The sequence below is a fragment of the Oppia nitens genome, unplaced genomic scaffold (genome assembly GCF_028296485.1).
Source record: "Oppia nitens isolate AA-2021 unplaced genomic scaffold, nextdenovo-longstitch-racon4-pilon3 scaffold4_pilon_pilon_pilon, whole genome shotgun sequence".
NCBI classification, from domain to species: domain Eukaryota; kingdom Metazoa; phylum Arthropoda; class Arachnida; order Sarcoptiformes; family Oppiidae; genus Oppia; species Oppia nitens.
Genome location: NW_026533232.1, coordinates 5,986,630 through 5,996,835, shown reverse-complemented (window position 1 = coordinate 5,996,835; position 10,206 = coordinate 5,986,630). Strand labels below are relative to the sequence as shown.

The 10,206-nt window shown below is 28.0% G+C and overlaps 4 protein-coding genes across 4 annotated transcripts; 1 reads left to right on the top strand and 3 right to left on the bottom strand.

Moving 5' to 3' along the window:
* Positions 1-245: 245 nt before the first annotated feature.
* On the bottom strand, positions 246-1,714 carry LOC128960318 (proclotting enzyme-like). The gene is made up of 6 exons (XM_054306389.1): positions 1,678-1,714; positions 1,280-1,618; positions 1,153-1,235; positions 811-1,089; positions 397-743; positions 246-321 (listed from the first exon to the last, which is right to left on the bottom strand). The coding sequence occupies exons 1-6, from the start codon at positions 1,712-1,714 to the stop codon at positions 246-248; spliced, it is 1,161 nt and encodes a 386-aa protein (XP_054162364.1).
* Positions 1,715-2,054: 340 nt separating this feature from the next.
* On the bottom strand, positions 2,055-3,617 carry LOC128959663 (immunoglobulin-binding protein 1-like). Its single transcript, XM_054305666.1, has 4 exons — positions 3,400-3,617; positions 2,547-3,325; positions 2,330-2,478; positions 2,055-2,262 (listed from the first exon to the last, which is right to left on the bottom strand). Exons 1-4 carry the CDS (start codon positions 3,502-3,504, stop codon positions 2,222-2,224), a joined length of 1,074 nt encoding a protein of 357 aa, XP_054161641.1. The 5' UTR covers positions 3,505-3,617; the 3' UTR covers positions 2,055-2,221.
* A 1,319-nt stretch (positions 3,618-4,936) lies between these two features.
* Positions 4,937-7,777, bottom strand: LOC128959449 (E3 ubiquitin-protein ligase Arkadia-like). Its single transcript, XM_054305401.1, has 4 exons — positions 6,422-7,777; positions 5,755-6,367; positions 5,377-5,687; positions 4,937-5,301 (listed from the first exon to the last, which is right to left on the bottom strand). Exons 1-4 carry the CDS (start codon positions 7,504-7,506, stop codon positions 5,175-5,177), a joined length of 2,136 nt encoding a protein of 711 aa, XP_054161376.1. The 5' UTR covers positions 7,507-7,777; the 3' UTR covers positions 4,937-5,174.
* A 264-nt stretch (positions 7,778-8,041) lies between these two features.
* Positions 8,042-8,849, top strand: LOC128959862 (UDP-N-acetylglucosamine transferase subunit ALG13 homolog). Its single transcript, XM_054305884.1, has 3 exons — positions 8,042-8,160; positions 8,213-8,375; positions 8,434-8,849. The coding sequence occupies exons 1-3, from the start codon at positions 8,071-8,073 to the stop codon at positions 8,703-8,705; spliced, it is 525 nt and encodes a 174-aa protein (XP_054161859.1). The 5' UTR covers positions 8,042-8,070; the 3' UTR covers positions 8,706-8,849.
* The last annotated feature ends 1,357 nt before the right edge of the window (positions 8,850-10,206 follow it).

Below are 10,206 nucleotides of genomic sequence, written 5' to 3'. Positions count from 1 at the left end.
TTAAAAAAACCTTTTCATATATAGATAAATCGATACTTATTTATTCATTAATTTATTTTTAGATTCAATAGTACTGTAATTAAAAAATCGTTTATTCAATAAACAGATAAAAACTAAGTAATTAACTCTATTATACATTATATTACTCTCAATGTAATACAAATATTGTTTAAAATTATTATAAAAATTAAAAATATTATTAGTATTATTTTTTTTAAAAAATCTTATAATAATTGAACATTGATTTAAATATTGTTTGAAATCCATTGTAAATAATGTGAAACCCGTGCGTAAACACCAGGAAAGCCAGGAGTAGCACATCTATTGATATAACAATTAGTGTAAAAACATATAAAATATAAATAAAGAGTTATAAAAACATTCTGCAAGACATACCTTCTTCCAAATGAGACAATTCCTGTCAAATAAAATCGTTTATTGTTTGGATCGATTTGCATGAGAGGTCCCCCTGAGTCCCCCTGACAACTATCTTTAGTGGAGCCAACAGTTCCGGCACACATATACTCGTCACTAATTTTGATCACTTTATCAAAAGCTTTACCACAATCTTGATTTGAGACGACTTGTATGGAAGCTTCTCTCAATTTATCACTTGAGTTGCCATTAAACTCGACTTTTCCCCAACCAATGATGAAACCACTTCTTCCAATATTATCTTCAGAATTCAGGATTTGTGTGTCATATGGCAGACATATTGGATAAACACGTCGGTTAAGATTAACCTTTAAATTGATAGATAAGGTATTTATTATAAAAAATTAAAAATATATAGTTTGACAAAATCGGTACCTTTTGATTTAACTTAATGATCGCCACATCGTTTTTAAAAGTTTGCGGTTCAAAGTTTGGATGAGCCGTAACTTTCATGACATTGTAGTCAACTTCTGCGTCCTCCTCAGTTTGTTTAGCAATATTATGTTCACCCAAACGTACCCGAAATCTATTGGCATCCATAACCCGACCACCCTCTACAACACAATGTGAAGCAGTTAAGACCTCCTGTTGTGAAATAAGAGCCCCACCACATTGGGCACTGAAAATACCAGAATCTTCTACAAAAATTGCTGCCTTTCATAAATTTATAATAAATATGAATAATAAGCTTTAAAATAAGCGATATTTATAATATACAATCCATGGCCACGATCCGGGTCGAGACACTTTACCACCAACTATACGTGTTGTCCCACTCGTTATACTTCTATTTCCACAAACTATAGATATATTTTAGTAGATTATAAACTTAAAAGACACTTACATTTAGGTAACTTTTTAGGTTTTAATGGGTTAATCGCTTCGTCTGATTGTAGGCTATCTTCAAGTGATGGTGTCATTAATTTTTTAGTTGTTTTAAATGGTTTAGGTTTTATTGTTGTGGATCTGGTAGTAAATCTGGTTGTACTTTGAATACTTTGTTTATTATTATCTAAAGGACAGCAAACTTTTGGTATTTCATTATCATAACCACACAGAGATTGTCGTAAAACTCGTAAATTTTTTTCATTTAACATATTATCGCAACGAACCAATGGCTCACAAATACCAGACTTTCCGTTATATGCCAAACAAGACTCGTCTTCATTATCAGGAAAAACAACTAAAAATTCATTTTTAAGCAATTTATTTAAAATTAATTAAAAACATTAATTAACTAACTTTGTCTTTTAAAATGTTTGCATTCAATAGAAGTCATATAAATAACAATAATTAAGACAATAATTTGCATTTTAAATTAATAATACTATAGATAGATGTTATTAAACTAATTTAAAAATACCCAATACATTAAATTCACAATAAATATATTAAAAATAACAAATCCTTACAAAATGCCTTTTAGTAAAATACTTATAGATATTTCAACGAAAATAATATATTTTATGTTTTTTATAATATTTGGTAAATTTTTCACATGTTTTAAGAATTTCAATAATTATCTCTTTTCTAAAAAACATAGCAAAGCATAGCATTAGAAAAGGATGTGATGTTAAGTGCTATAAATGTTACCATCAATTACTGATGACCTTCTCGTCAATTGTTTAAGTAATTGCTTTATTGATATTTTGTTTACATATGATATGAGTCACATTATTCACATTAATTTTCAATTAAAACAAATTTAAATTACAAAAATAAATGAAATATCACTGAAATATTAGATTTATTAAATAGTTATGATTTACTGTAGAAATACCATAGTTTAACCCATATTTTTCCGATTTCCTTCTCCTCGTTTGTGAACTAAATTACAAATAATAATAATAATAATAAATAAAAATAATAAAAAATGTAAATCATTGATAAATACCGTCTTTCCAATCATCCATATCTCTGGCTCTCCTAATATTGTTAGTGTCGTCGACTTCAATCAGTTTCTCTTTTCTTTCCTCTTCTGTCTCGTCTTCAGCCAATTTTTTCTCCGGATTCTCCGCCCAATTCAGAAGACTATTATTATATCTATTATTACAAACAAAATGTCATAAATTATAGTAAATTGTAAACAATATATTTGTATCTAAACATACACTGGATTTTTATCATTGATTTCAAGACTTCCTTCTTTAATTTTTTCGGTAATAAAGTCATCGACACTAACAGTAGGTATACTCGGATATCCTAAGCCATAGACCTTCTTTTGAAATTCATTTCTAGTTATTATAATTGGTTTTAATTTAGTCTCAGATTTGTTAGTATTTGCTTTGCGAGCATTCAGTTTATCTTCACTGTCCGTTGACTTCATTTTCTTCAAATGTTCAACAATTGGTTTTTCGGTCTCAATATTATAAAGTTCTTCAAATGATTTATTAATCCAACGCTTTATTAAAACTAAGTAATACTCTCTAAGAATCTCGTCGTCAACGTTATCGTCATCTGTTTGTGATATCCTTTGTCTCATTTCATTCAATTTATTATCCATTTCTTTATTTGCATTAAATCTTTTAATCTTTGCATTTCTATTACGAACGGCTGAATCAAGTGATGCCATCACTGAAGAAGTCGATGCTTTCTCATCTTTATTATCATCGCTGACAATGTCATTGTGTTTGACCTCAATGTTACAGATTTGATAGTCATTAAGACGTTGAATGAAATCCTTATAATAAGTTTCAGCAGTGTTTAAGATCTCGTGTCTGTCAAACTTGATTGTCATAAGTGTCAGATCAGCTAAAAGTGCCGGCAGTAACAGGTATTTAACATTTTTGGTGGCAATCTCTTCAACTGATTCATTAGTACTAAACAAAGACAACTGATTGACCAGTCGTGTGGCCTCTTCTAGTGATTTGATGCCTTCATATACTTTCTCCTTAAGAAAAATTATCATTTAATATAACTATAGTTATCAGCTATCAGTTAATCAATCAAATGAGTTAACAATACTTGAAATTTGTGGTCATTAGTGGCCAGAGAAGAGTCCTTAATATGTCGGCTAATGTCAAATCCTTTGTCAAAAAGTTGGGATAATCTGACGTAAGTCTCATCCATTGTGATGACTATTGGATCAGTTAAGTGATTGTAAATAATGTGACAAATATTGATTCATTCAATACATATAAAGCCCTCTAATTTCAAACATAAGTACTATTTATATTCACAGCATGTACTGTATAATGCAATGCATTACTCTATTAAATATAAATATTAAACACAAAATCATTTACAAACAAACAAAAAATTAATACATTTTATTATACGATTGTTTCATCACATGTATAATAAATAGTATAAAAGCAATCGTATAATAAAATGTATTAATTTTTTGTTTGTTTGTAAATGATTTTGTGCTTATATTAATACAGTAGTAAAGTTAGATATAAATAAAACATTTGCTTAAAAATTTTTAAAAAATGATTACTTTAAGGAATTGTTTTTTGTAATTAATTAAAAATTGGTATTTATAATAATTTTTGTATGCATTGAATAAAAATACAATTTTATCTCTTAAATTAATAATAATAATAATCCTTTTAATTATTATTTTTTAGTTGTTTAAAGAGTAAAAACCAATCTAAAATCGCAACCAAACCGGTACTAAAACACTATAACCGAAACCGTTTCGGTTGTGACCTCTAATATAAATATATAATTACTAAATTGATATCTTTATACAGTATTATAAAACCTTTTATACATTACTTAATAAACATATAATTTTATGAAATAATTTAATTTAATTGAATTTATTATGTTATGAATCTCCAAGTTTTTGCTATAAATAACTGTATGATATTACGGTAATTATAATATACAGTAATTTACAACAATTTTTATTTTTTAAATATAACTAATAATTTGTTAGTCATTAAAAACAGCACAAGTGAAATCATACAGTATTAATAAAAATATAAAATATTAATATTAAATTTTATTTTAAATTAATTATCGTAATTTAACAAATTTACACTAAGAAAACTTGTTTAAAAATAACATCATTTGTAAATATTAATTTAAACCAATTTAAAAATTTATATAAAGCCGAAATTATTATAAATAAAAAAAAATTAGGAAATTCGTTAAAATATATTTGATTTCAATAACACTACAAATACTTAAACAATATTATTTCAAATAATTATTTTAAAAAATGTTTTACCAATACATAAATCATTAATTTCAATAGTAATTGATTAAAATCTTGATTATAAAATCGCAAGATATTATTGATGACTTTAATTATGTGCTTATAATTACAAACCAAATTAAAATCTAAATAATTAATTTTCACTTACAAATAAATTTAATTATAACACAATTAGTCAATAAAAAGCCACAAATTATAAATAAAAACTATCGCAAAATAAACTTCAATTAGTTAAATATTTGTGGCCCCAAACAAATCACTTATTTGTTATTATAACACATCTAATTGTTAAAATATACTTTTAAAAAAATAATAGTTATAATCATAAACAATAATATAAATGATAAATATAATAATTGAGCAGTTAATGTCATCAATTAAGGATCTGAGTAAAAGCAATACATGATCGATAAGCCCAGACATGAAATATTTAAAATTCAATATATGGTACAATTGAAACAGTCATTACTTTTTAAGTCATAATTTGATAAATTGTTTAAAATTCTTTCAAAAAAGGGGACTATATATGTAGATTTGAGCTATATTTTTGATTGAAATAAATGGGAGAAAATGGTCACGAATTGAGCCCAAAGTCCTTCATGTGTTCCTCAATATCAACCCGACATATGGGACATCTTTTATTTGTAGTCAGCCATTGATCCACACACTCGATGTGGAACAGATGCATACATGGAAGTCGTCTAATAATACAAATTTAATTGATTAACAAATTTTCAATTACCGGTTATTATAAATATTAATGTTTTGTATCAAACCTAACGTCTTCGTTGTCTTCAAATTCACTCAAACAAATGGTACACTTTTCAATGCAGTCATCTTCAGGAGTGCTTAACTTAATTCGTTTATATTTATGTGGAAAAGTATTTCTCTCAATAATGGTTTGTGAAGCGCCTCTATTGATAGTCTGTCGGCTTTGTATTATACGCCAGTAATCTTCTAAGCGAGCGGTCATATGTCGCGATAATAGCGGTCCAATATAATGATAACTTTGACTGAATGTATTAAAATCGGCCAAAGGAGGCGGCAGAGGTGCATATACATCACCAGTACGGGGTGGTCCGTATGGCTAATAATAAAATTATTATTAATTCCACAAAACATTAATTAACTTCAATACATATACATATACATACAGGTGCAACAATTCCAGCGGGAGATATTGATATATGAAAACCCGGAGGAGAAACTCCAAAATGAAGTCTTGGCGCGTGACTTGTTGGGTGGTAATGATGTTGATGGACGTGATGGTGTAGATGGGAATGTGATGCATCAGGAGTTGAATGAATTATAACTTCGCTTTGAAAAGCCACGTTAGGATCAACAAGAACTTCAGCCGATACGTGGTGTCCACTAGAAGGTATACTTCCACTTGTTTGTGGATTAGGTGCATACATGCTAGACATACCAACCAAACGTTGTGGGTTTGGATTTTGAGGTGGAGGTGATTGTTGTAATCTACTACACGAACCATTGGCCGATAAATGACAGGACGTGTCATTAGCCATATTGGAAGGAGTGGATGACTGTGGAATGTTAGCATTGAGCGCACCCACACTCATGTTTGCATTGGAATTGTGGTTATGGTGTGGCGTCAAGTTTAGTGGCATTGCATCCGATGTACAAACAAAAATACCCGAAGTTGCCGACGGAGTAGGTGGTGGAGGTGGTGGTTGACCTACGGGAACAAATGGGGCCATTGGCACATGCGATGACTCCATTAAATGTCTTTGATAAGCTTCTTGTTGTCTATAATCAAATTATCAATTAATTAATTGATTAATTATAGCAATTGATACAAACCTAACAAACATCTGGTGCTGATATAGACTCTGTCTTTGCCTTTGCATTTCATTCATCCGTTGCTGTGCTATCCATAGTCTCTGTTGGTTGGGATGGAGTCGCGAATGAGGATGTATTGAGTACGGATGCAAAGGCAGGTGTGCTGGCGGTGGACTAAAGTATTGGCCATATTGTGACACATTTGACCCATTCTGAGGTATATTAGGTGTCATCGATGGTATGGAAGGTATTGAAGGCATTGATGGTATGTTTGGTATATAAGTCAAATGTGTATTATTGATAGGACTAGTGGTGGCCGAATAAAAGCCGTGATTATGTGGACACTGAATACCTGACGCCATTGAAGTTAAACTGTTATTACCATTCATTGAATTGTTACCAATATTGCAATTAAATGACGAGTAGTCCATACTATTAGATAATGTATCCGAAGAGCCACTGTTTTGACCAAATACTTGTCCCGAAGTGTTGCTTGAATTCATATTTACATTATTTGAATTATTATTATTTTGGTTATGAAATCTACAGCTCTGGTATTCAGGCATTAATTGTTGATAATTTGAATTTACATTAAATAAATTGGAACTAATGTTGTGTTGTTGTTGTTGTCCATTATTGGTCATCATTGCGGGCGCTAATTGAATACATGAGCCTCGAGACTGATTCAGGTCATTGTGTTCTCGGGTCAGTCTATGATCGGTCACACGTTTGTCAGCGACGGTCTGAGTTGTCATTGAAGTGTTTTGTGTGAACTTCAATGGCTTGTTATTGGTTTCGACGGGTGATTCGTCATCCGATTGCGTCAAATCAACTAATATAGTGCTCGAAGAAGTCAACGATTGTCCACTTTTGGTGGTATTCAGTGATGCATTCAAGTCATGTGATGGACCAGCTTTGGGCTCATGAATGGTGCCATTGATTGCACTGACAGATTGACCACACTTTGCTTTAACACTGGTATTGACCACAACCTCAACACTACTTGAGTCTGAATCAGAATCGCTGGACAAACAGTCTAACTGAAGATCTGGTGCTTCCGGCCATTGATTGGCCGCTGAATCGCATACACTGTGAATACCACTCATGATTGACAATCAATTCATCACTACTTGAAAAACATGCCATTCATTACCATTGTTTATGTCATCACTGGTTGGGATCAACTGTTGAGACTATAACTAAATATAATCAATGGTTTAGTTGTGTTTAAAATCAAAAGACAAACACAACAATCAATACATTGATTACAATAACAATCAATACATTGATTACAACAACAATAACATCAAAACAGTGTTGGACTCCATATTTGAGACAATCATTGACGACATTCACACACAATATATAATATATAATAGCATTGAATGCGATGTTATTATAGATTCGACATTTGATAAGACATTACAGTAATAACACTAAACATTCATACAATACATGCATTCAATTGCATTGCATTCTACACACTGTCTGAACAAATATTACGTTATTATTGAACACAACTTAAAACATGTAATACTGTATCATATGATTGATATAAACATTAATATTATTAATAAATATCTATTAATTATTAGACTTATAGTTAAGTATTTATAAAATATTATTATTATTATTAATATTCAATTGAATGTCATTTGATTATCTGATTGATGATGAAGTGGACCAATGTTTTGGTGACAGTTGGCAGCACTCGCTTTGATAAACTGATTGCTGTTATGACTAACAATCAATCTCTTGAAGTATAGATTTGTCGATAAAATAAGTTATTGATTATAACGATATGTTTTTAAGGTATTGTCATCAATGGGTTGCAATAATCTTAACATACAATATGGTTCATCTGATTGTCCATCAGTTATTGGCACCAAATTTAAGATAAATATCACAACATTTGACTACAAGAATAATATTGACGAAGATATTAGAAGAGCTGATGTAGTGGTCGGACACGCGGGTAATAAACAATTAAATTAATTACTCAATTATTTCTTAATTTTTCAACTATTATTTAGGCGCCGGAACCGCTTTGGAAGTGCTTCGACAGCACAAACCGTTACTTATGGTTATAAACGATGAACTGATGTCAAACCATCAGAAAGAATTGGCCAACACTTTGCAATCTGAAGAATATCTTTGCTATTGCTATACAAACACTTTAATAAATAGTTTGAAGTATTTTAATGGCAAACAATTGAAATCATTTCCAGAAGCAAATCCACAATTGTTTGCCAATTATGTCGACAATATCTTCTTCGACAATAAAGACTGTGATAAATACCATTAAACATACAATAGTTTTTAATTTTTTTAATTTAATTTATTTAAAACAATAAGTCATAATACAAAACCTTAAAATGAATAATTGATATTTAAGTTAAAAATATGTTAAAAAGCATTTTCATGTATGTCTTTGGCACTGATTATATAGTTTTATAATACAATTTTTAAATATTTACATTTTTATATATTAATATAGTATAACAATAATAGTAAATAACAATATTTTATACAATTTAAAGATCTTATTTTGATTACAATTATCTTTAAAATTCAAAATTTATTATAAATATTTTCAATTGTCACAAAAAATTATTTCAATATATTGTATTAATAATTAAAACCCGATTTTAACAAAACTTAACAGATATGTTAACAGATGAAAGTAAACTCAAAATTTTAGGAATGTTTACGATTAGTAAATATTTATGAATATTTTTAAATATAAATTTAATAATTTTAGAAGATTTTTTTATAACAAATAATTCATAAAATTTAAAAATAAAAACTTAAAATTATAGTTAAAATATATTACCGTTAATTATCTTTTTTACAATATTAGTTAATAAGGAAATGTCAATTAGGATAATGTTATGGTTGTGATGATTATGTTGTGATAATTATTAGTATGATCTCAATAATGGTTATTAAATGTATTTAAAAAAACTGTTACAGTCTTTCAGTTGTTGACATTTAAAATAATTATAAACAATAATAATAAAGAAAAGATTCAAAAGTTTTATTAAAATAATATATAAAATTCATGAAATAAAATTAAAGAAAATTAAATTTCGTTGGAAATGAGACCTTAGGTTTGATATTTTTTGCATTTTATAATAACTTTTATGAAAATGAAAAACTAATTGCAAATAAAATGTTTTTTTTTAACATATAAAGTGTAGAAAAACAACGATTAAATATCTAAATAAATAGCAATTTAAATTTATGCACAACTGTGTGTTCACTCTTTTGTTATTTATAATATTATATAATATTATTATTATCACTCTTTCTCTATTACTATTACTAATTTTAAATTACAATTAAATTACTGTTAAATCTCTATTACAATATCATACTATACTCTATAGCATAGTCTATACCAATAATTATTGTTTAAAAACATAATTAATAATAAATTTAAAAATTGTAGATTTTATAATATAATATTAGCTTGATAATTAAGATTTAATTAAAATTTAAATTGAGCTCATTTATTGTAAATTCAATGTAAACAAATATATCTCGAAATTAATTTAAATGTCTGATAATGTTAATCTTATTTAATAATACGATTTAATAACACTAAAACAATTGTGCATAACATGATAACTTAGCCATTTTAAACTTTTTAAAAATTATATATTAAATAAAAATAATGTAAAAATAACTAAAATTTTGCAAAAATAGTTTTTCGCTTAAAATATATTACATGAGATAAACTGAAATAACAAAAAATAGACGACTTTTGCTGATATTTTAAATGAAACAAAACTTTATATAAATGA